This window comes from Perissodus microlepis, chromosome 13, assembly GCF_051167445.1.
Source record: "Perissodus microlepis isolate ML-2025 ecotype Zambia chromosome 13, ASM5116744v1, whole genome shotgun sequence".
Lineage (NCBI taxonomy): Eukaryota > Metazoa > Chordata > Actinopteri > Cichliformes > Cichlidae > Perissodus > Perissodus microlepis.
The window spans coordinates 30,599,806-30,626,348 of NC_140473.1; the positions used below are offsets into that span (position 1 = coordinate 30,599,806).

General features: G+C 41.9%; 1 protein-coding gene across 1 annotated transcript; it reads right to left on the bottom strand.

The window, feature by feature from the left end:
• Positions 1–8,902: 8,902 nt before the first annotated feature.
• LOC146375375 (ankyrin repeat domain-containing protein 1-like) lies at positions 8,903–16,444 on the bottom strand. The gene is made up of 9 exons (XM_084949510.1): positions 16,249–16,444; positions 13,801–13,986; positions 12,893–13,021; positions 12,500–12,607; positions 12,286–12,384; positions 12,076–12,174; positions 11,757–11,855; positions 11,236–11,334; positions 8,903–10,521 (listed from the first exon to the last, which is right to left on the bottom strand). The coding sequence occupies exons 1-9, from the start codon at positions 16,273–16,275 to the stop codon at positions 10,429–10,431; spliced, it is 939 nt and encodes a 312-aa protein (XP_084805636.1). The 5' UTR covers positions 16,276–16,444; the 3' UTR covers positions 8,903–10,428.
• Positions 16,445–26,543: the final 10,099 nt, after the last annotated feature.

Sequence of the window (26,543 nt, forward strand, 5' to 3'; positions counted from 1 at the left end):
AGAAGTCCTGAGCCTAAAAGGATTGCAGCGAGTCAATCCAGTCAAAAAACAAGGAACTGTTTTCCTTTAAAATGATGACGTCATCTTGCTGGTGAGGGAGGCTCGAATAGGTTGCGCGTGAGACTCCATTATCAGCAACTTCTGGTATGAATGTGTGTGGATGTATGCATGTGGCTGGACTGTGATGGACTGACGACTAAAAGTTTTAACTGATTTGATACTGAGACAAAAACGGTACCGACTTTAGGATTAGTAAATGTCCACAAACAATTCACCCAGCCTGTAAAAGAAGAGTGGATGTTTTGTCTTGCTTTGATTTGTTTTTACAAGAACAGAAGGATGACAGAGACTAAAGGGGGAGGCTGTATCTTCACATGAGCGTGAACTTAACCCTTTGGTGGCTAATTTTAAGTTACTGATGTTTGCATTAAGAAAATTGTGTTTTAGTAGCTGTGTTTCGATTAATGTATCACATTATATTGTTGGGAAGGTTAAATGCTAAAGTGAAGAAAAGGTTTGATTTCACTCATGACTGAACATGTTATTATTAACCATAGCAGCCCACTGTAAAAAGTCAATTAACTTTTATAGAGGAAAAAAGCACAAAGAAAAAAAAAAAACCCCTCTATTGATGTCTATGAATAACAGGGGAATGATAGGCTTGTCACATTCAAAATGGAGATATGTAAGGATAAACACTGGTCCCCATCTTTTAGGTCCTTTCATTGAAATAGTCAATAATTCAGAAAAGTAGAGATATAACCGACAGGGGCATGTGCTGAGAGGTGGTGCTGCACAGGAACAAGAGAAAAATAAACAAGGAAAAATTATTGTGTTTAGCTTTGAGAAATTCAAATTAAAATGTACCATTACACTCAGAGGATCAATATGAAATCAAATATATGCTAATTTTGTATGTGAGTACATGACTGGTGACTGTTCTGTCCTGAGCTTTTGTTTTTACAGCACCCACTTGACCACACCAACAGTTTCTCGCCACCAAAAGGGGGTACTTGCAAAGAATAGGGAGGAATATCATCAAAACTGGGAAAGGTAAGCCCCAAAAAAGGGGGTGATAACACCATAACTTTCACTTATGGTCAAATTCTCAAAATTTGACCCCCGGCTTGAAAAATTCTTCAAAACATTTAGAGACAGAGTGGAGTTTTAGATAAATATAATGTGCCAAACCACATGCGGATGGAGAGTTGGAATCGATAACATGGTGAAATCACACGCAGGAAAATATTGACCATGTTGATTATGTTTATTCAAGTGTGCAGAGATTGGCTAATCTGACCAGGAAATGTTATAAAATGAATTGTCGGAACAGTCAGCGTTAAAGTCACCTTTGACAGTCCAGAGCAAGGTTATTATCGTTAATAATTCGGTCTAAACTGCTGCAAGTGAATTTGAATGAATTTAGAACACTTCATACTTATAACACAAGTGATTGTAAGCCATAACTTGATTAGGTAAAGCTATTAGGATAATTATGAGCTGCCTTGACACAAAGAAAGTGGAGTCCTTCACCCTGAAAGGATGGAGTGATGCTCTGCCTCTGTAGTCAAGTTCAGACATAGGCCTTAAGCAATCATGAGCCTGTGTGTGTGAATTACTTTGAATATGACTGTGTTTTGGATAAAGCAAGTGTCTTGTAGTGGAAAGAGACAAATTATGAGGGACACGTCTAAAGGGAGAAAAAATCCCACAAACCTTAAAGTGCACTTGAGAAGCTCACACAAGAAGGCTAACCTAGCTTACCTTGAAAAGGTAAGGGGGAGCACACTCCCCCTCCTCAGAGAGCTCCCCCACTCAACCCTCATCCCCAGAAAACAGAAGCTAACCCCATGCAAGGCAGCGTGATGCATCCTGAGACAGCAGGACTGGGACATCTACATAACTGTGTGAGTCAGTTGCCTTCAAAAAGTTTATCAATTGACTTGAACCAAAATTGCGAACACCTGGTGCTGCAAGAGTTAATGGTCTCAATACCCAAGGATAAGCAGAAGAGCATGACTGATATGATGAAACTGGGATTTTGTTACACTTAATTATTGCAAACACAACGAAAACTATAACTGAAACTGATCAAAACTAAACTGAAACTAAGGATTTTCAAAAAATAGAAACCAGACTGAACTAGCAAACAATTGGTAAAAACAAATTACGACTGACATAAAATTGAATATATGAAGTCGAAACTAAATCAAAATCAAAACTAATGAAAATTGCAAATCTATTAAAACCCTGATCCAGACTAAGATGGCATTGGACTTCTTCAGGGCGGAAAAGGGTTGGTGTGACCAAGGTGTGGTTTGGCTTGTTGTATGTATATTTCGAGATGATATGGCTCTGGATGGACCAGTTACCAGGGCATGGAAGGAGGACTGACTTATTAAATGAGGAGAAGGAATTTTCTGGGATTGAAGATCCTCTGGGTGAGTGTTTGACTAAAAACATGCATAAAATAAAAGCTATTTTTCGTTATTGCTTGGTTATAGATTGATAATTGGCCACATTTACAGCTGTATTGACTTGTTGTGGACGTAGTCTACTTCATGTTTAAGCACTCTAATTAACAGATTGAAAATAGAGACATTAAAGGAAGAATATGCAGCACCACCCTGTCAGACGCCAGTGGCGATGGGGCTCAGTGATGAATCAGGTGAGCTGGATTCATGGCTGAATCAAAACATAGGTTCCCCTGCTGTGGTCAGTGAGGGAAAAACAGGGGGAAATAAAATTCAAAAGAGGCATGGATAAACGTTTATTTGTGAAGTTTGTAAACGGGATAAAAGGGGGTGTTTTACTGTTATTTTAGCATCAGCATTATTATTGCATCAGAATCATATAACGAGCATTGCATTAATGATTTATTGAAGCTATTGACATTACATTAACATTTGTGTTCCGGTGATTGTCATAACCTCAGGTTAATCTTCTATTTACAGGTGTCAGGATAATCGTATGATCTTTCATTGCAGGTGTAACCATGATCATTTTTATACATATTGCAGTTTGTTGCTCATTATAGAGTTGTGCTCAAGTTAGTAAGGGTTAAGAGCTAGAGTCAGCGCAATGTCTGGCTGATCTATGGACTGGAGTGACTTTGAGCATAGAAGGCCGCACGCGCTTACACAACACAAATATCATGCTTTTCTTGGCTCCGGGCGGAGCCTACTGGAGCTACGACACTGGATAGGAGAAAGTCTGATACTTTCTGAGAGATGAGGTCACTAACCTTTTCTTTTAATTTTCTAGCTCCGTTGATTTGACACATGGGAATGTGTCAAAAAAGGGGGGGAAGTTGGGTTTTAACATCAAACAAGGGTTATATGAACATTTTTATGACTACATTTGTTTTAATAACTTAGGTATGGTAAAGCTTGGGCTAATAGTGACCCAAAAGGTCTCCGGACTTTTTTAGAGAACCAGTGAGAAGCATAAATCATTTTTCCATGTTTAAGCATTAATCATTGAAATGAATTGAATAGCGTTTAGAAGATAAAATGCCTGTGTTCACGAGAAGCTGAGTACCACACTGGAGAGGAAACCGTGGGACAGTAGGCGGAAGGAAACACATGAGTGGTTTTAATAATTTCTTACACACCTTGCAAATGTGCTTATAAGGAGTTGGCACTTGGTCTTTTGAAGGTCATAAGCTTCGTCCGGCGTGATGGTCCGGACTGATATATTGCAGGTATTGACTTTGAGTGCAGAGGGCTAAATGCAAACACGCTTACACACACATAGGATATGATTAGAATAAGTCCCTGGGACATTCTGAATATTCTAAACCAATTCTGAATCACCAGAAGGTCAGTAGATAACAACAGTAGATTATTAGGGCTAGGCAGAGAGGTGTTTTGGTTTTCTGTCTCTTACAGAGAAAGGAACAGACACCAGACGAGGTCACAGATATACGAGGATCCTTCGCAGCAGAGGCGGACACAGTGACTGCCGAGACACCAACTGGGTCCAAGTGTCATGGCATTTTGGGCTCTGATAAGTCACCTCAAAAGGATGGATCCCATAAACACAGCAATAACCATGAAGGGGTTGGCGGAGATCCAGGAACACCAGACCAACGAGGTTCGAGAGGCTCTTGGGCAAAAGGGGGACACGTTCCTGTTCCTTTTTCTGGGGAATACACGGGATACACAGGACCCGAGGATACACAGATTGTTGTTTGACATCGGGGCAGAATAATCCCCTGATCTGTGCAACGACTGAAGGGTTGTCTAACCCCTGAGGTTAAAGAAAGAAGAGCAGTGGATCACCCAACTGGAAGACACTGGTGGCTGCAGCAATAAAATAAAGGCTAAAAGCTCCTCGGACAGAGGTTCTAGTCTGAGTACGTCTGAAGGGTATAAGGTAGCACCAAAATAAAGCTGTGGGAGAACTGGGGAGTGTCATCTGTACCTGCTACTGTTGGAATAATAGTTCTTCTTGCACCTGGACTGCGCAAACATGGAGGTCATCTAGCATATGGTTCGCCCAACAGGGGGACAAAGGGCGATTGAGCGTTGATGGATTTTCTTTTTCACTAAACTTTCTTGGCAAGACACCTGAGGACCTGGTTGTGTCTCCATGTGTATCTGCCCTGAGTAAGGCTAGTCCTACAACTAACGAAGATGTGCCTGAGTGTGGCTGGTACTGTACACAGGGGGCAGGATGGGTCCTTTCCAAACCACAGCTACAGATTTATTGGGGAAGGCAGCACATCGTATGTCACTCGGACTATGAAACTTAGTCTATTAGACTCCATTGCCCACATTTCACTCCATAAGTTTCCTCTTTTCAACACCCAATTCATCCAGCGACCCTGCTTGGCCAGCGCTACAGCTCTGGCATGTCCACAGAGGACGCCATCGCCCACGTCCTGCACACCGTTGTAACACACCCAAAACAGATTCTAGGTCTGACCAACCGTCTCAGCCGTGGGCAAAATCTGGAGAATAGATTATTACATCATCTAAGTTAGGGGTAGGCAACCTTTCTGATGGCGAGTGCCATTTAAAATTTCCTCAGAGGTCAGTGTGCCATATGATTGCATTAGCAATAAATTTAATAACGCTCTATATTAACAGTTACACACTATATAGAACCACTTTATAGAATTATATTTGTTCGCAGATGTTGGCAGCTATCAGTGAATAGTTATCAGCTATTATGAAACAAAAAAAGACTTTTTATCCATAACAGCAAATGAACTGTAATGTGAGAGATACACATATTGACGGGGTCGGGTTATGTTAAAAAGTATAAATTGTTATACTTTGTTCATTGGTTCAAAGGTACCCCACACTTCTTTTTTGTTTGCTTGTTTGTTCTGGTGTATTTTTCATTTGAACTGTTATTCTGCCAGAGTACTCATATTTACAAGATGGCATTGAACGCCCCATTGGTGTGTCAGGAAAACTCTTTTGTACGTATGTTCCTTGAAGGGGATTGGAGTCGTTCTTTTTTCCACAGCAGCGAAGGGCTAGGAGTTGGAGAGGAGCTGCTGTATGTTTTTGTTATCGATCTGATTGTGAAATAAAGCATATGCAGTGAGAAAGCAACTCCCGGAGTCATCCCTGCCTTAAAGCTGCAACAGTAACAACAGAAAATACAAATGCTATTTATGGTCTCCTCACAACAATGATAAGAAGAATAAACTGGGCCAATATGGCATGTCTGTTAATACAGAGACACACATGTTAATATGATCTCTGGTCTCCCACTCAGAGACACAGGTCTCCGAGTGTCCAGCATTCAGACGGCTACCTGAGGACTCATGTGAGAGGAAATCTGCTCACACAGATATGTAGAGCCAAATACTGTCAATAAGGCCTCTGCAATGTTCTGAAGACAGTTGTCAGGTAGTGATGTCCAGCTGTGGATTCCAGCTGCTTCGATGTTGCATTGACTGGCAACTAAGCCAGTTAATGCGAGACAAATCTAGCTGCTCATTAAAGATTTCTGGTTTGATCAGAAAATAAAACATTGGTCCATACTACGGATTCTAGTCTACGGATGTATCCGTGTATCTCCGTGGTGCTGATGCTGTGCTGAGCGAAAAGCTCCTGAAGCTTTTGAAGTGTCAGAATGTGGAAAGCTAACAACGTCCCTCTCACTAAATTATTTTTAGCCAATTACAAGTTGAATCTGGTAGTTGGGGTCGTTAGTTAAGATACCATCATTAAGAAGAGGCACAACTAATGTGTCTATGCGAGCTGATTTGCGATGAGCACCGCTGGCGCGGCCATTTATTTTTTGATGCACCTTCTCAGATTAACTCACTGCGTGTCGTGCCCAGGGCTGGACTGGGACAAAAAAACAGCCCGGGCATTTTGACTAGAGACCGGCCCACCAGGTATTAAAGCCATAAAGCCTTTGAATGAAAACAAACGCTGTGGTGACAGTGATGTACAGTCTTGTTGGTATATGTATGATTTCTATACATTTTACATCAGATAAAAACTTTGGTTGTAAGCTTCAGATAATTATTTAATAACAGCCAGACATTTTAAATGAGAATAAGAAAGTATTTCTTTGTGCCCCCCTCTCCCTGTTAATGCCCCACCTGGCCCCCTGGCAAAACTTTGCTAGACCCGCCCCTGCACAGTTACCAGCTGTCAGCTACTTAGAAAAGGATCCTGGTGTTATTTGTCTCTCAGAAACAGTTCATAACTTCAACTCATTCATGTCACCTAAAAGGTAAACCTGTTTCTCCATCACCTGCTCAGCTCTGATGATTCAGTAAGGACATCTCCTGGTTTCATCTTCATGTTTCCCTCTCACCACATATCCAAACCGACATCATGACCAGCAGCTTTACAGCTGTGGCTCCAGCAAACATCAGCTGATACTAGAAATTAATATTAAATAAATTCTAACAACAGCTGATCAAGCTTAAACGTGCTGCTGTTGTTTAGCGCGACATCTGCTGGTTTCCTCTTTCTGGCACAAAGTGGGCGATAAATAACCAAGAGAGAAAAGCCGATCAGCTGATCATTGATCAGTTTCATGATTGAAGTAGCAACAGGAGAGAGAGGGGAGAGAATGAGAGAAGAAGAGGCAGCTGTGCAGCAAAGACACAGAATAAATCCAGCTTTGTGTCTTTTCCATTGTAGCTGAAGTATGGGACAAACTGCGTCCCCTCTCAGCTCAACAAGAAGCACGTAATAATTTCTCTGAATGCGGGACGATTCCGTCTTTTTACGGGACGGTTGGCAACTCTAATAACTAACCTTATGAATTAAATAAAGTTCAACATCGATAACATCAAAGCACCCACCCAGCTGTATTGAAACTCTGTCATGCTAGCTAGCACGCAGTACGAGTTATTGTAACTGACTGTAAAAAGTCAGCACAACGAAAATAAACTGCAGGTCATAACTTCTTACCTGAAGTTCAGTTCACCTGACACTCGGACCGGCGGCCGCCTCGGGTCTCTCCTCGTCCTGCCTCCGATCTCCCTCATCCACCTGCTGGCCTCCACCACTTGTTAATTTTACTGAATCTGTGGAAGCTCCGCGATGCCACCACCAAACAACTGAGTTATTTTTACAAACCGGCCAGCATCTGGCCAATCCACCACCTTTCATTGTTTATACGGTTCCAAAAAAAAAAAAAAAATCATCGGGCCACTGAGCAAATGCCCGGTATGCCCGATGGCCAGTCCAGCTATGGCCGTGCCAACTGTGCCACGCGTGCCTATGGTTGCCGACCCCTGCTCTAATGGGAAGAAGACGAAGGCCACTCCTGAGTCTCTCACCTCCCACTACCCACCAAGATGCCAACATGACCAACTCCATTGCCATGATAAATGCCAGAGGGGATATCGTGCAGCCTGCCATAACGCCAATTCCCAGGTGATGCCAGGCTGTGGTGGTGTTCTCAGCTGTCACACAAGAGTGTAAATCCTGAAAGTAGGTCTTGACCAGTCCTGTGATGTCGTTTGGCTCCAGAGCCGCAGGTTGCCGACCCCTGGTCTAAGGGAAGCATGTATAATGTAAACAAAATTGGTCCTAGCACTGAACCCTGTGGAACTCCATAATTAACCTCAGTGTGTGAAGAGGACTCTCCATTTACATGTACAAATTGGAGTCTATTAGATAGATATGATACAAACCACTGCAGTGCAGTACCTGTAATACCTACAGCATGTTCTAATCGCTCTAATAGGATATTATGGTCGACAGTATCGAACGCTGCACTGAGGTCTAGCAGGACAAGCACAGAGATGAGTCCACTGTCAGAGGCCATAAGAAGATCATTTGTAACCTTCACTAAAGCTGTTTCTGTGCTGTGATGAGCTCTGAAACCTGACTGAAACTCTTCAAATAAGCCATTCCTCTGCAGATGATCTGTTAGCTGTTTGACAACTACTCTTTCAAGGATGTTTGATATGAAAGGAAGGTTGGAGATTGGCCTATAATTAGCTAAGACTGCTGGGCTGCATTCATCACATATGAGCATTTAAGGGTGAATACATTTAAAGGTTTTAAACCAGCAGCTAATCAGACTGCCCCTTTCATTGTTCCCGTAAAGGCTAAGTGACAACACAAGGTATCAACCCAAAAATGGCTCCTACAGTGCCCCTCCCACTGAGCCCTTCTAGCATCAGCCAAAGGCTACCTGAAAAATGAGAGTATATTTTTGCTATCTGGACATAATTAGAACAACAGACTCAGTGCAAGTTAAACTGATCAATACTGTGTACAGCTCCAGTTCACAGTTTTTATGTGATTTTTGCACCTTATAAATGCTAATGTTCACTCACTATCAATGAAAATAGCCTCACAATGGGGGTGTAAAGCCAACGTTTCTGAGTTCACAGGTAGAAAATCAAATGATTGCTTTAAAGTGTTTAATTAAATAAATACATTTTATTTTCAAATGTAAACAGCTATTTTTATACACATACACCTGTACAGACATGCAGCCTGTTAAAGTAATGCACAGGTTATATTTACTGCATCCTTCAATAAACAGCAAATTGCATTAAAAATCAGTCTTTTATTCATTACATCAAACAACAGAGGAAAAAAAGTTAATTTCATCTTTAAACACAAACGTAAAAACTTCCTCTTAACCAACAGTGTCTGCTTCTCTCTCACAGTTGTATATTTTTTAAGAAATAAAAGAAACCAACTGAATTCAGAAAAGGGACCAAAGTCTAAAACATTACCTTTTTTAAACCCCAAACAGAACTTTTTATTAAAAAAGAAAGAAAAGGGGAAAAATACGAACATAAAATGAGCTAAACGTATGTCAGTGTCCCTTAAACTGTATTTTAATGGCCAGTAGGTGGCGATTCCTTGGCTGTGTATAGAAGTCAGTTGATTTATTACCTCAGCGATGAGTTTCTGGCTTCAGTTCGAGGGAATACAACACGACGTTCATTTTGGAAACTATGGTCCCGTTTAAAGTATATTAAACAAAGAAGGATACGCTTTAGTGCTTTCAAAAACCCAAAGTGTGCAAGGCCAAAACTTTAGCCGGGAGTTTGAAGTGGTCATTCACAAACCGCTGGACACTGCACAGTGGCCACATCCACGTTTTAAAACCACATAAAGACGTCCGAATTCAACAGAAATCAAATGTAAGTGGAGAGCTCTTCATCAACCTGACCAAAGCTCACTTTATCCTGCCTCATCTCTCATCTGCAAACACATAAGACCAAAGAACCTGTGAGACACACATCATTGTAGAAAAGATGATGCTCACTGAGCTGCAGTGTTTTTACACGGTGCACGCTTCACCTTAAATCTGCACACAGCTCATCCAGCTGAACTCTAAGCACATTTGCAAAAACTAAAACAGTCAAGTTATATTTGTTGCTTCCTAATAGACTCACAACATATAATTAGTTACTCTGACCGTTAAAATCAACAAACCAACTGCAACATAACTCAGTCACTCAGTTGTTAAACGTATTGAATCAAACAATTGAAGCTAATGAACCTAACACTGAATTGTCATTAATAAATAATTCACCTTCTCGCTGACTTTAACTCAGCTTTAAGGAAAAAGCACGTACTGTCGTCCGAGACATTGTCCAGCAATATTTGGCGATCAGTGAATCTATCAGCGCTAATAATGACATCATCCTGATTAGAATTCACATTGTCGATCAAACGCTCCTTCACTCTGGTCTCCATGGTGACCGTACATATGATACATTAATATTACAAGAGGAAAAAAAACCTCAGCAGGTCAAAGAAAAGTCCCTGAACTAGGATGACATCCATATAACGTCCATCAGCCCATTTCCTGAGGAACACGATATCTGTGAGTAGGAAAAAACAGCATCCGCACTCTGGAAAGCTTCTCGGGATAAACTGCAGTGTGCACTTGGCGGACCTCAGTGTGGCCAGGAGATCCTGTGGCTGATTTTCAGTTTGACTTCCTGTTTTTACTGAACTCTCTTGGCTTCTACTGATCCATCTTCTCCTCGCTGAAGTTGCACAGGAGGCTCTTGGCTCCATTCTGCCATGAATACAATGTCTCCATTGGAGTTTTCCCGTCCTGCAAGGGAAAAAGAAACACAAAGAAACTTTGAATGTTCCATTTCTGGTACTGGCCCTGCAGACAGGATGAACGCAGAGACAGCACATGTTCTCACTAAACAAACAGATTATTCAACATAATAATTTTTTAAGAAAAGCAGAGGTTTTGTCGACATCAGTCTACTTTAACTATGCACAAAGACACAAAGAAAGATATTTGAGTGAAGTTTTGAGGGGCTTGATATGAAGCATTAGTTCAGGTGGGACGCAAACCAGGAAATCAGTCAGCGTACCCCAGCTAATGACTCGGCTGATACGCCCTCCAGCTGCTGAAACTCATATAAAGAATTCAGGAAGGTAGGTAAGCTGTTGCTCAAATGCAACCCAGTTCTTTCCTTCAGGTTGTGTCTGATTTAAAGTCACTGATGGCTGTTCTTAAAGGGGCCAGACTCTTACTGCTGCTCTCGGTGCCTCCGGCTTTGAGGCAGGCACGCAGATTAAAGAGCACGAAGATGCCAGAACAGAATCACACCTCTGAATATCCCTGCTTACAAAATTAGGTCCCTTCTTGTGACTGTGTGATCCTAATGGTAGGTAACATCACATGAAAGGCTTGTGTTACACTTTTCAAATCAGTGTAAACAATACAGGTGTGACAACACATGGAGTACGACATATTGTGTGTAGTTTCAAAAACCCAGTTGACTCTCTGGAGGAGGCGTTGTGTACTTACAGAGTTCTTTGTGTTGAGACTGGCCCCGTACATCATCAACAGCTTGATCATCTTGAATCGGTTTATTCTCACAGCATCGTGCATGGGTGTGTCTCCGTCCTACAGCCGAGGACGAAAACCCACATTTCAGCAGAGAATAAACTGAACACCTATTTTTATCATTTATCATGACCATCATATTTTGGTTTGTGTAATTACGGATCGCTGGTGTCAGGACACAGGTGCTTAACTTATTAATGTGCCCCAAATTCAGGGAGAAATAGACCACGAGGAACAAGAACCCAGCAGCCGAGAAACAAACTAAAACTCTGTTCTACGTTTTAGAAAAATGCAACGCTAAACATCCAGCTCCAAACAAACACAAATTCTTTTACAATGAGTTACCCATATAACGCTCTGCAGGAGTGCCTGAAGCTGAATTGGCTTTATTATTTCATAGACTGTATATAAAGGATGGATGAAGCCGCTGTGACATCACCCTCTGTTTGCTGAAGTCCTGTTGCTTGTACTTTAGTGCTTACTCTGTCTTTGGCGTTCAGGTCTGCTCCACAGTGAATGAGGTGCTCGGCACAATCGCAGTGTCCTGTCCTCACAGCCACGTGCAGAGGAGTGCTGTGCAGCTGAGGGAGAGGAGGAGGAGAAGAAGAGGAGTTTATGTTCATGCACGAAGAAACTCTGAAAATCAAATGTCACGAAAATATTAAAGTAGAGTATTTTATGAAAGTATCTGGGCGAGTGCTGCTCACACCACTAGATGGAGCCAAAGTAATTTTCAAAATAAAGAACCGGCTGCAGCTGTTGTGACCTCGAGTAACCCTTCCTCACAAGTCCTCCACCAACCTTGTCTCTGGAGGTGAACTTGGCTCCTCGATCAAGGAGGAGCTGCAAGGCCGGCAGGCTGCCTCCCCTGCAGGCCCAGTGGACCGCTGTGGCCTCCAGCTGAAAACACACACACAGCCCAACGTGTTAGAATAATTCTGTGTGTGTGTGGAGGAAACATCACTAATAAAGGGGGTAAAAGAGAAGGTGGGACATATTTAAAATGCTCACCTTGTCTTTTTTCTCCATAGCCGCTCCGGCCTCCAGAAGTCTTTGCATGACCTCCACGTGTCCTTTGAAAGAAGCTTTGTGCAGAGCTGTTCTCTGGAACTGGACGTTATACAGAAAAATAAGCTTCATACGTGTAATTACTGTACTTGACTTCAACATGCTAATTTTTGAGATTTTGACGTGCTGCAGGCAGACATCGCTGTGCCACACTCACATTGTCGCTTGCATCGGGGCTTCCTCCGTCAGACAGGTACTTCTCCACCACAGCCAGTTTGTTCTCCATGACTGCTGTGAGGAACAGCTCCTCATCTACTGTCTCCGGCTGGAAAATGTGTGTAGAGAGACTTTAATTAAGAAACAGAGAAAAAAGAAAGGTACGCCTCGGAGCATGCGGCAAGAGAAGCTGCTGCTGTTGCAGCTCTATTGCAGACTTTCATGCATCTTTGGTTCACTTCATTCAGCATCAGCACACGTTTATGCAATGCCAGATTTTATTTACACTGCACCCTTTCTTGTCATCAAGGTTTAAAGTATTTCTGGTCAAATGCAAATTAATAATATTAAATTAAATCAAAATTTGGGAATTCATGAAAGTCAAAAACCTTACCACAGTCTCAGGCTCTGGCTCATCTTTCTTCAGGACCGGGCTCTTCCTCTCTCTCCGTTTCTTCCTCAGCTGCAGGATGTTGAACAGGTCGTCCACCGTCTCCAGCTTCAGTCTGCCGCTCCTATCCGTCTGACAGGTGGAAATAAGACAGAGGCCGTCAGCACGCAACAGTAAAAACCACAGACTTCATTTATTATTCAACTTCTACTGGTCTGTTTATTCACTGAATGATAATCAAATGCCAACATGATCTGTTATAAGTTGTCATACTCCTGAATGCCTCCAGGTGGCAGCACAGATGAGGAGAAAACCAGTTAGATGGCTTCAAAATTCCTTCACCTCTGTGCTTGGATGAGATCATTTACCAGATTTAAGTGACGTCAGTCTAACTTATTACATAATCCTGAACCTGTAATTCTCTCTGCTGTGGCAAAAAGGAAACGCCTGAATTTAAACTGAAATTTGTCACCATTACTAAAACTGCAAATACGACTAAAAGTACGTATTACACATGATACACAACTCTAAAACTGACATATTTAAGTAGTTTTTACCTAGAGATGAGTAAGTTCTTCTGTTTAAGAATATCAAGTTTAAATAATGTCACATTTTATTGAATTAGCACAAAAAAAATAATTGTATTTATTCTCACGCTGGTCATCCACACATGTATGTGATAATACTTGAATATTGTGATGTACTCATTGTATTTGATGCATTATTGTCACTCCTATTTTATTTTAAGTAATGAGACTTTCCTGTAACTATCATTGCTGCTGCAGGTGGTGATTGCACCTGCAGAGTCACAGTTGGTGTTACATAATCATATTGACATGTTTATGTACAGCTGTCAGTAAAATAATACTTCTCAGTGTAACCTGTCATTGCACTGTAGCTGCTGCTCTTACATTGAGAGCTGCCACGCTGACTTCCTCCTGTTCGCTGCCGCTGTCACTCTCCTCCGACAGATGCCCGCCGACCCCCAGCTCCCCGTGGGATCTGCGATCATCCCGCTTCTCCTGATTGACGGCCGCCTCGTACACGCCCCCCTGAAAGTCATCTGCCTCTATGCCCTCTGACCTCTTACCGGTCACCTGCAGGAAGAAGGAGAGGCGGAGACGTCGTGAGGTTTTTTTTCTGGTATTTTGATAACTGTTATATATCCAACAGCTGAAAGGCCAAAGTCCGAATGGTGCCTTTTGCAGAAAAACACCGAGAAAACCTTCCTGATGAATAGATTTGCAGTGTGAAGCACAGACTGATGCACTGAGCTTTGGCTTTGCTGCTGCATGCACCCCTCAGCACAGCTAAGGCCTGCTGCAAACAGAGGAATGTAAACACACCACAGCGTCAACGCATTAACACACGCTCACTCAGCTCTTTAATGAGCCACAACTGTTCCATTCAAATCACTCATGTAGTCATTTACACAGCTTGTAGTCCATGCATCACTCTAACAATGACTGCTGAAGGAAACAAAGGGATGTTCAAGTCTAATGCACAGCAACAAACACGGCTGAGACTGAGCTAACCTCTCTGGTACCTCATCATTAAACCACTTTTACCTCCAGTGTGCTTTCATCTTGGAAAGTATACTGAGTAAATTTAATGGATTTAAAAGTTAAATCCTCCGTTTGGAGTTAAAGGGAGTCAGGTTGTGTGCAGAGACAATTCATCACATTTTAAACTGCTTTAGTCAAACAAGTGCAGAGCACAGAATTGAGAAAATCGCATTCATGTCTTCTTTGTTTTTATATATACTTCAATAACTATTCATGGTGATATGCTGTCAGTGTGTCCACACAGATGTGAAGGAAACCTCCAATACACGTGCGATTAGAGAAGTTTCAGATTCATTGTTGAAAATACGTTTTAAGACATTTTAGCTGCTTCATCATCTGGTTTGTAACTGAATTAAAAATGAATATTTACTTGTACTTTCTTTGTTACGAGCATTTTTTTTACTGATCTCAATCTTGACTATCTTGAGTGAGTCTGACGGCCATGTTTTAATTCAGCTTGTATTTACATTGTGCCAAGGGCGTAGATTTGGCATGGACGGAAGGGACATGTCCCCACCAATAATCTGGTGCAGCGGTGCAGAAAGAGTTAAATTACGTTCTCTACTGGAGTCCTACGTCATGTGACAAATATGGCCAATGTGATTGGCTGAGCCTTTCAGGGAGCTCTGTTTAGTTTTAGCAGCGGCAACCCTGCGCTGCGAGGAGGAGAGGAGGACGGCAGCAAAGAGGAAGAACCTGGATGTAAGAAAGTGTTTTTCAAAGAAACCTGTGAGTCACTTAAAGTCAAGTTCACTCATAAAATGTGTCCGTCATAGTAACGTTACAGACTATGCTAGGCCGTACATGCCAACCCTCCCGATTTTTCCGGGAGAATCCCGAATTTCAGTGCCCCTCCCGAAAATCTCCCGGAGCCACCATTCTCCCCAATTTCTCCCGATTTTCCACCCGGACAACAAAATTGAAAAACCATATCCCAGCCTGGCCCAGCCAATTCCAGTGTCCAATAATGGCTACTATTACTGCAGCTACTTAGTTTTAATATTACTCTTATTACTCTTTCTGGGTCACAAAATAAACTTTTAACATATTTTCAGGCGAGAATGTAGCTGAGTAAACTTTGTTGAGTCCTGAAAGTCATATTCTTTTATTGTCTTGACTGTATTTGAAGCTATTTTTATTTTTGTATGATACCTGATTTATATGGAATATGGCTGAAGTAAACTAAAGTCTAAAATACTTCATTCTTCAGTCATTTGTTTAATAGTAATTTAACATTATATAATTCACATGTAAAACTATGAATTGTAATTTTAAACTGTTTAAAAGCAGGTAGAATAGCATAAGTAGGCAAGTATATTTCTCCTTTTGTTATGAAGAAGCAAAAAAAGAAAAAAGAAACGGGGCAGGGTTTGGTGAATCATCCGTCCCCACCAACGCCAAAACCAAATCTAGGCTCTTGCATTGTGCAAAATCACAATCAAAGAGCCTTACATGGGAAATTAAAGATGCTACAACCGCGGTCCAGGTTCTAGTATTTTAATAATGAATTTGTTATTTTGCTTCAGGTTGACTGGCTTCTTGTTTTTAACTCTTGCTGCACACAACAACAGATATTTCTACTCTTTACTTTTGTGCATTCAAAATTACTTCTTTTTGGTTCCATTCCATACAAAAATGGTTTAATTTAAATAATATTTAAGAATTAATTAAAGAAATGTAACAATAAGGAACAAAAATCTATTTGATTTCTCATTTTCAAATGAAGTTTCTGCCTGTTCTTGTTTCCTCGCACTGCTTCTCTCTGTTACAGTTGCACACATCAGCACATCTTACCAGTTCTTCAACACTGAGCAGTCCCATTCTTCTCCTTGATGGTTTCACTGTGCCGTGGGTACCTGGAGGTGGATTTTAGTCCACAGGTCCTCTGGTCTGATGCTCAGTATGTCCGTCTGTCTGTCTCTTTGCCTGCAGCTGGAGCCTCGGCCTCTTATATAGCTTTGCTAAACTGCCGGTCCGTCACTGAGCTCAGATTACATCACTGTCCTCATGTGCTCATGTGGCATTCTCAGAGCTATCAGCGCTGCCCCCCTCCCCTCCTCCACCCTCATATCCATACTCAACCCGTCCCACCCCGAGTGCTGCCCACTTTGGGCTGATCCTGGCACGTCTGTGTCACCGAGCAAAGATGGAGATGAGCTTTGAGGAGTTACTCTGCACCAAATGCTGATGCTGAGTGTTCTGAAAATTGCTTGAACCAGTCACATGCATTCTTGTAAACATAAAGACATAAGACTCTGAAATCTTGAAATCTTTATCACCCCCTCCTGCTCTTTGCTTGAATCTTTCCTTGTTTTCTATCAGTTATCCCTGATTTGTCTTCATACATCTACATTCTTTTCAGCAACTTCACGTCCTGCCTTTGTGTTTAGCAGATGAGCCCTCATTAACATAATTAGCTCCTAAAAAGTTGAAGTTCAGGCTGGAATGAGTCTCTGCGCAGTGTTACCTCACTAACCACTATCCATGCGTCTCACTGTGGCAGTAACCCGGTGTATCATGGAACAAATGCCAAAGAGCCCAAACTCTCTTGGATGCTTTGAGGAACCAGCAGCGTCAGGCAGTCTGGGAATAAATACAAGCTCTTTGCATGTTTGGCCTTTCACCTGCTGTCTGCTCTTTGGTAGTTTTGATCTTGACCTCGCCTTCGTCTCCTCCTTTTTAAAACAGATATTGTGACCTTATCCTCTGACTGAGTCTCTGTGTCCTTCCTGCTGATAGAGACTGATATGTTTCCTGTTCTGCAGGTGAGAATGATCGCAGCTGATATTCTCACACACAGACATGTTAAAACTGCCTCATGATCCTCTGAAAGTTGTATAAACTTTTGCTATTTTGTGCCAAAATAAAAAGGTATAAATTTTACTATTTCCTTCAACTTTATCTTTCAAGTGACCAAAACGTGTGAGCTGAAACTTTCTAAAATGTAAACCTTTAATGTCCTTTAACCTCTGCAGGGCTAATAAAACAGGTATATAAAGGTTTAAAATGTATTGTTCTGTTTGTCTGTTATTATAAAAAGTTAAATGCTGAGTGATTCATCCTCTCGACCACAGATGATCTTTGACAGTATCTGGCTGGGCCTGTGGTCATAGAAATGCAGTGACATCACCGCGAGGAGACAGGTTCACTGTGGATGGGGAATAAATAGTCACACTTTCAATCATCTTCTCACTCTAGCTCAGCCAATCAGGCATCAAAGTCAAAGGTCAACAGACTGACTGACAGTCGGCGACGGGTAACATCATGTCAGGTGTTCTTTGACTTGCTGGTAAATGCGGTCAAGTTGCATAGTACACATATTGCACAGAGCGACGTACAGTACATGCTATGGCAGTGATGACACCTCATCTGACTGCATGCTGCATGAGATCACAGTCCACCAATCAGAAGCCAGGAAATGAAGACGTCATGAGAAGTAACGCATGAAACAAGAAACCCAAAAGTAAAAGTTACTGAAAACATCGACAGCTTGTCTAAAGGATTTCATTTCAGTGCTGACATTTAAATTTCTGAAGAAAAAGCCGAGTAACAAATATTAAATGATGTGGTGCTCACCTGCTTTTATTTAAACTCAAACTGCTCTTGAGTCTATTAAGAATAATAAAGTTCCCACTATTCTACCATCTTAACATCTACACTGTTGTTAGTTAAAATTGTTCTTCTTAACTTTAAATACATATAGAATAATATGTCTGTTATGCAATCATGTATTTCATGATTTGTTTTTTCTCATACTAATTATTGTGTCACTAAATAGTCAACCATTACAGTCTTTATATAACTGAACTTGATAAAAGGCTTTGTTACTTTGTCCGTTGCTAAATTTTACAGAAGAATTGCTGGCTTTGTTTTGAAAATGTTCTTAAACACATCAATTGTCTTGTTCCGGCTGGCAGGCAGGATTAGGACTCAAACAAAAAGCTTGAACTGGAAAAGGCAGTTTTATTTGCTGTGACGGAAACTAGAAGACACAGAGCTAGATGTTTTCAGGCGCCACAGAGAAAACCCACAGCAATGAGGGAGTACAACTCAACAACAGACAGAGGAATACACAGGGATTAAATACACAAGGGAATAACGAGGGAATTGGAAACGGGAGTCATGCACACCTGGGACTAATAACGAGATGGGGAGGAAGCAAAACTGATTGCACTGAACATAGGAAAAGGAACTGTCAATTAAAACAGGAAACATGAAGCTTTCACAAAGATGCAGAGACATGACTGACAAGGTGAACATGAAGGGAAGGCACAGTGACGGAAAACTAGAGACTACAAACTAAGCATAGAACACAAGGAGAACATGAAAAACATTAAATCAAAGAATATTAATCCAGGACCTGAAACACAAACACTGGGTGCCACTGGGTGACATTAGTGTTTGTTTTATTTATATAGAATAAATATATTGTTTAATAGTTTTTAACCACTAAGATAAACAGGAAGCAAATTACAAGAAGTGAGTCTGAACAGGAATGCATTGGTCCTTTGAGGAAGTCTTCTTTCGGTCAGTCTTCAGCATAGCTGGACTGGCCATCGGCCCACCGGGCATTTGGGCCAATGGTGATGTTTTGTTTTTATGGGCCGATGATTTTTTTATTTTTTTATTTTTGTAATGGCATGGACAATGAGAGGTGGTGGATTGGCCAGATGCTGAACGATGTGTAAAAATAACTGAGTTGTTTGGTGGTGGCTATGGCGGAGCTTCCACAGAGGCCAGCAGGTGGATGAGGGAAAGGGGAGGCAGGAGGAGCAGAGACCCGAGGCGGCCGCCGGTCCGAGTGTCAGGTGAACTGAATTTCAGGTAAGAAGTTATGACCTGCAGTCTATCTGGGTCAGATATAAACCAAGTTTAGTTTATTTTCGTTGTGCTGACTTTTTACAGTCAGTTACAATAACTCGTGCTACGTACTAGCTAGCATGACGGAGTTTCTATACAGCTGGGTGGGTGCTATGATGTTACTGATGTTGAAGTTTATTTTATTCATAAGGTTAGTTAGTAGAGTTTCCAACGGCTCCTTAAAAAACGAAATCGTCCCGCATTCAGAGAAAATTTTACGCGTTTCGTATTGAGCTGAGAAGGAACACAGTCCCGTACTTCAGCTACAATGGAAAAGACACAAAGCTGTGTCTTTACTGCACAGCTGCCTCTTCTTCTCTCATTCTCTCCCCTCTCTCTCCTGTTGCCACTTCAATCATGAAACTGATCAATGATCAGCTGATCGGCTTTTCTCTCTTGTTTGTTTATCGCCCCCTTTGTGCCAGAAAGAGGAAACCAGCGGATGTCGCGCTAAACAACAGCAGCACGTTTAAGCTTGATCAGCTGTTCTTAGAATTGATTTAATATTAATTTCTAGTATCAGCTGATGTTTGCTGGAGCCACAGCTGTAAAGCTGCTGGTCATGATGTCGGTTTGGATATGTGGTGAGAGGGAAACATGAAGATGAAACCAGGAGATGTCCTTACTGAATCATCAGAGCTGAGCAGGTGATGGAGAAACAGGTTTACCTTTTAGGTGACATGAATGAGTTGAAGGGAAGTTATGAACTGTTTCTGAGAGACAAATAACACCAGGATCCTTTTTTAAGTAGCTGACAGCTGGTAACTGTGCAGGGGCGGGTCTAGCAAAGTTTTGCCAGGGGGCCAGGTAGGGCATTAACAGGGAGAGGGGGGCACAAAGAAATACTTTTCTTATTCTCATTTAAAATGTCTCGCTTTTAATAAATAATTATCTGAATCTTTCAACCAAAGTTTTTATCTGATGTAAAATGTATAGAAATCATACATATACCAACAAGACTGTACATCACTGTCACCACAGCGTTTGTTTTCATTCAAAGGCTTTATGGCTTTTCCTGTAATACCCGGTGGGCCGGTCTCTAGTCAAAATGCCCGGGCTGATTTTTTGTCCCAGTCCAGCCCTGGTCTTCAGTATAAAGGCTGTCCAACCGTGGAACTCTTTACCCATCAGTGTTACATGTGTTACTTTTAAAAATCTGTTCCACAAATGGCTGTTTGATCATAAGTTTTGCTGTTTTGCCATCTTGTTTCCCTTTAACATGCCAGTTTGTTCCCTCTCTCGTTTCTTTACCTTTTATTTTCCGTTATGATGCTGATATTAGAAGCTGTTTTCTTTTTAGGTTGTTTTTAAGCTCTGGCCATGACTGTGGCTGAACATTAGCCTCTGGTTAACTCTGCTCCAGCAGTGTTTATTCATGAACACTGTCCCTGTTCAAAATAACCAAAATAAAAGAATACTGTAGGCGATACTTTTTTTAATGAATCCATCCTGATGCCACACAGTTACAGGTGTAGCTGCTTTGAATGAAAAGCTTAGGCCAGGGATGGAGTGGGCCAGAATGATCTGAATAATTAAAGCTGATAGGGTTCACCAACATAATAATACAAAACATGTTAATTTCTCCCACCAACTACCCTTAGTGGGGTTTGGTTAATTGATAACTGTAAATTGACCAGGTGTGAACACGAGTGAGAGTGGGTGTCTGCGTCAGTCCTGACAGACTGGACACCTGTCCAGGGTGTACCTGTCCCCGCCACTCGCCCTACGGCAGCTGGGATGCTGAATTGGATCAGCAGAACAGGAAGGACAGATGGATGTTAATTTTTCTGCATGAAGAAATTTGTCTAACACATTAGAAATGATGTCAGTCTACAGTCCCGTTTACATCCTCCTATTTCCCCTCTCTGATGCAGTTATGGCGCAGATGTCAGTTCACCTCACAGATCTGAAGCACAGTCATCAAGCTGGTGCTCCTAAATGGGAAGGAGCATAAATGAAGTAATGTGTGAAAACTCGACTCAGAGATGGAGAAAGATGTAAGAAGAGGAACAGGAGAGTAAAATGAAAGATCATTCCCAGAGGCAAAGACCGCTCAGTATGTGACACTTAATAAATTGCTCATTTAAAGCTTATATGCAGTATCCTAATGTTTAGACACAGACGTTCTTTGATGTTGGGAAACAACTTGAAGAATAAATGAAATTACCGTCACGTTGTTTACAGCGATGCACTGTGCTGCACTGGTACAGGATGACCTCGGGTACCTCAGTCACTCATATGTTGCTGGTTCTCAAACTGTGGGGCGAGCCACACTGCTGGGTCACAGACAGCCAGGTGAATTATGTGAAGTGAAAATAAGAAAAATAAATAAATTTAAATTCTTTGATGAATGATAAATGCTGAGGCTTCAAGATTCTGACTCCCAAATAAATCAGAGTTGTCACACCGATCGATCATGAACATGCACTCTGTGGATTTTGGTTGTTAACTCCAAACTCTGGACTCTGGTTTAACCTACAGTTCTGTGCAAAGATTCATGAAACAAAGCATTAGCTGTCATGAAATTTCATCTATTTGTGGATTTTTATGTGAAGCATATTGAATATATTTGCAAGGAACAGGCATCAGCAGACATGGAAGAGGCCGTGAAATATCTCGAGACCTTCAAGACAGACCTGTTGTAAGATGACTGGAAGTGTTTAGGATGATAGTTTAAGGTATATTTGGTGTTTCAACTATTAAAACAGGCAGGTATAAGTGTTTTCAGAGGGGGTGTCAAGTACTGAAGGATTTCTATTTGCAGGTGGCTGTGGTCCCTTATTTTTGATTACGAGGAAATAGAGATATGCAATATGTAGTATAATATTATGAAGTACAATATTTGTAATGTATACCATAAAGTGCATAATATAAAAATTACAAAGACAAATACAAACTTAAATAATCACTGACTTTCTTCTGGCTCTTTTTTGACCCTTCCCATCAAACTGGGCTGTCACTCATATTTGCTCTGTGCTGTTCCGACCCCTCAGTTCCTCTGAAAGTGGAAAACCTAGCTGTGGGCTATTTCTGAAACTGACCTTGTGACTGAAATAGATGGGAAAAGGGGGAAATCGTTTTGAATGGAGACCTTCACAGTTACTGCACCGCCTACAGATTACAGAGAGAACTGCATGAAGGAGAGGCTGAAGGAAAGCAGGAGTCCAATGAAGAGCTTGCGGATCAATGCTGTATAAGCAGTTACTGTAACAATAATAAACACACTAAAAGCTTCACAGCTGAGGTATCCTGTTGACTGGATAATGTTCAGCTGGGAATTTTGTATCCACATGTTGTGTTGTAGCACAGTGTTTATGTTGGTCAAAGAGCTCGTTCCTGATTAAAGAGCAGGCTGGTTTAATCAGCTGAGACTCTGCGACTTGCTTAGTTCACTTTCAGTCAGAGTTGTCTAAGTATCTACGTTTTTTGACTCGTGACAGCCCGAGTTTCAGACACAACAAACTTAAGCAAGTCGTGGTCTCTGTTATCTGTGTACACTCTTATGTTTTGGGCTCAGTGTGGGAGTCTTTGCAGCTTCTTTCCCTCCTGTGCTCCTTGTTTTCCTGTATGTCTGCGTGCAGCTCCTCTGGTGAGGAGTTCCCCCGTGCTTTCATCAACAAGCAAGGTTTGCTGCTGAACCACAAATGTGTAGTTTGATCTTAGTACGGAGTAAAGGGTGGGGTCAAAACTAATCAAGCAAAAAATCAAAAGTAAAAACTAAGACAAGCACAGCACAAAGCCCACACTAACAAATGGCTCTTATACCACCACCACTCATCCCTCCTCCAGATGCAGACTTATAGCTCTTTAAAGATGACTGTCACCTCTCTGGGTTCAGTATTTCCACAAAAAAGCAGCAGCTGAAGGTAATAAAGGTTGGTAGAGACAGCACTGATGTCCATGGATGCAACGCTTCACTGACGGCAAATGGTTATTTTTCATCCAAGAGTCAAAAGTCTTGTCACGGTACTGGATCTGCGACACAATATTTGAGTTTCAGGTTTTGAATGAATATTCTTTGATGTGTTGTTATAATTCAGGGTCTTGATCCTCTTTATGGGTTTGTGCTATAGTTTTTGTCCTTAGGTTTCTGTCTCTGTGTCTTCCCGTGTTTCACCTTTTTGAGCCGCCGTGTTCCCTTGTCTCAGTTAGTGGCTCTTGTCTCTGTTCGCCCTGTCAGCCGTGTCTCCTTGTCAAATCCGCGTCTCCGTGCCCGTCTTATGTTTCCTGTTTTATTTAGTCTCACGTCCTTTGTTAATGTTTTCAGTTTTTCTTCCTTTCCGTCTCGTTATGTGTGATTAGTCACAGCTGTGTTTCCCATTCCCTCCTTACTCCCTGGTGTATGTAAGCCCGGCGTTTTCCTCTGTCCTTTGTTGTGTCATTACATCACGGCTCTGTGTTGTTTTAAATAAAGCTGCCTCCTTTATTTCATTCCTTTGCTTTTGGGTCCTACATCCTGCCTGCCGCAGCACAGACCATGACAAGTCTTTATATGTACAGTTGTGTGCATTTGTCCTATTAGTTTTCTGCCTCTAAAATATGGAACCGTGTATAAAAACAGTTAATACAACACTTTTGTGAAACCCTTGAAATAAAGCTGAAAGTTTGCAATTCAAGCTCAACTCTTCTGTCTAAATAGACACACAAAGTTCTGTGCCATATCTGTGAACTGACTTTTATTTGTGTTTGATTCCAACACAGAATCGGAGCCATCGGATGGATTTCCTGAGGATCCTTTTCTGGAAGCAGCAGCTCTGACCAGAAGCTGTGAACAGGCGTGAGCAACAACGTCTCACTCAGTTATTTCTGTTCTGTGATGAAGTCTGTGACCGCCTTGCTGACAGCTCCATGGCTCGATCGCGAACAGAAGTATCTCACCGCTTCAACACCAACGCTGATGTTGACTGAAAAAAGGTGCAGCCCACCAAAATAAAGCCCCTCGTGCCTATTTAAGCTGCCACTCCCTCTTCTAAACACCCATTTTATATCCTCCTCTTATATATGTCTGTATGTATGTTATTTATTTATATGTCAGAAGTCTAAAGGAGAGTGTGAAGATCACAGGTCTGTATACTGTATGTGTCAGTTCCCGTGCCGGCAGTCTGAGCGTTGAACCCCAGGGGGATACATCATAGGATTCAGTAATTATAAATAGACCCTGTGCAGAATTCCTTCTCTGGAAATATATCTAGTTTATTATTAGCCACGTAAATCCTCATCTCACCCGGTATCCTCATTCGAGGGGGGGCGGGCGCTGCATCTGTGAGATGGATGGCCGCTCCTCGGCACTGTTTACGAGTGTGTCATCGTATGAAGATAATCCTTCAGTCAGAGAGACGAACCGTCCGGTTGTAATTCACAGCACTGTTGGCCTTCTGACAAGTGCCTGCAGCCTGTGCAGCCCCCGACCGTCCTCCGTCAGCCTGACAGAGCCGTAACTCTGACAGGGATGAAGTAATTTGTGTGATTTCAGATATAAGTTTGGGTATTTCTGCAAATGATTCAACACTTAGTTGTTGCTGAAGGCTGGAGTCACTTCTTCTTCCTTCCTTCCTCTCTGTGATGTTGTGTCCAGTGTGTGCTGACCGCTCCAACCTCAGCTTTGCGGGTGTCTTCGCTGGCGTCACAAAGGCAGGACTACTTAATCATTCCAACCTGTCGATGGTGCTCAGGAACAGATCAACTTTAGCTGTAGTATTTAAAATACTGAGCACATTATAATCATAATTTTACTATTACAGGCTTGAGCTGCTGGGGGACTTTCCATGACACACCGAGTGCTTCTTCTCCACTCCCCATGTTTCCCTCCACATGCATCTATACACCATATTTGCATGCTATTCATTTCTGTCTACTCTGTTCTGTCCTGTTTGTGATTCATGGTTGCTGAACTGTATGTATGTCCCTCTGTTATTTCTTCTCTCTCCTCTCACCCTCCAAAGGGGTCGTAGTAGGCGGCTGGTTCTCCCCAACACTGTTTAAAAGTGCTGCTCATAATGAATCATCTGGTCATTGAGGTTGTCTCCGTGATCTGATCTTAACTTTACCTTAAAAAGATAAAGAGATGATTGTTGATGTGGACTGGCCACCTGAGGCCTAAAGCAGAGGATTTGCTTCCATCACTATCTTAGTGTTTTGGTGGCTCATATAGTAGCAACTGGTCATGAAGCAGGCCTAAGCCCTGCTCTCATTTTCAACTCTCGAGAGACCGCGAACTACACAATAAACATATTTTATTCAGTTAGACTTGAGTCTAATGGCTCATTTATTTTCAGCCAGAGACACAAATTCCCTTTGGGGTCATGTGACAAAGAACATCCAGCATCAAACTACCATGTTTTTTCTTTTTCATGGTTTTCTGCACGACCGGGCGTTTCTGTGCTGCAGGCCATCAGGAAGAATCCAGATTTAAGAGTGAATGGCTTCACTCTTCAGACCTGGAAGCTATGTTCATTTTTTATTTACAGTCTGTGATCTCGAAGACTCATAACAGTGTGAAGCTGCAGCGAGAGCTCGTTCACCCACAGCGCCGATGCTCCTCGACATACTGGTTCAGGTGTTCCCTCCAGGAAATTACTTATGGAAATAAAGTTTGTTGCTAAGCAGCATCGTCCAAAATGTAGTTTACTGGAAAATAACTTATTAGTTGCCCAGCAACATTATCTCATTGGCTGTGCTTGGAGACGTTGAGAAAAACTGAGAGGTCCGCAGTGAGGGGCATAAACTGTTTCAGTTCATGATTCACGCTTATTAACATGTTCATCATCGGGTCGAGAGGACACGGAGAAGCTGCAGCCTCACAGAAAAACAGAGAGAAGCTGGACCACAGTGAAGACTAACAATGATGAGATGAGACAAAGGAAAGAGTTCACATTAAAGGAGTTTCCAATTTATTCTTAGTAGTTTTTACTTTACTTCATTTACTTACAAGAAAATTGTTGAGGGTACAAAACTCTTCCTGTCCTGTGAATGTGTACTGTTAGATCTACAGGTGTTTGTTTTTGTAGCTGTCCAGTGTGCAGCAGCTGATGGGCATATTAGCTATCTGGCCTCAAAGGTTCAATTAGCACTGTATTTTTAGCCTATGCAGGAAAAGACATGTCCACAGGTGACTGCTTGGCAACAATGACAACCATGTGTTTGTACAGTCATGTGAAACTGTGCCCCTTATGCACCACAGTGTCTCAGTCAGGTTCAGGTCTGGACTTTAACTGGACCACTGCAGCACC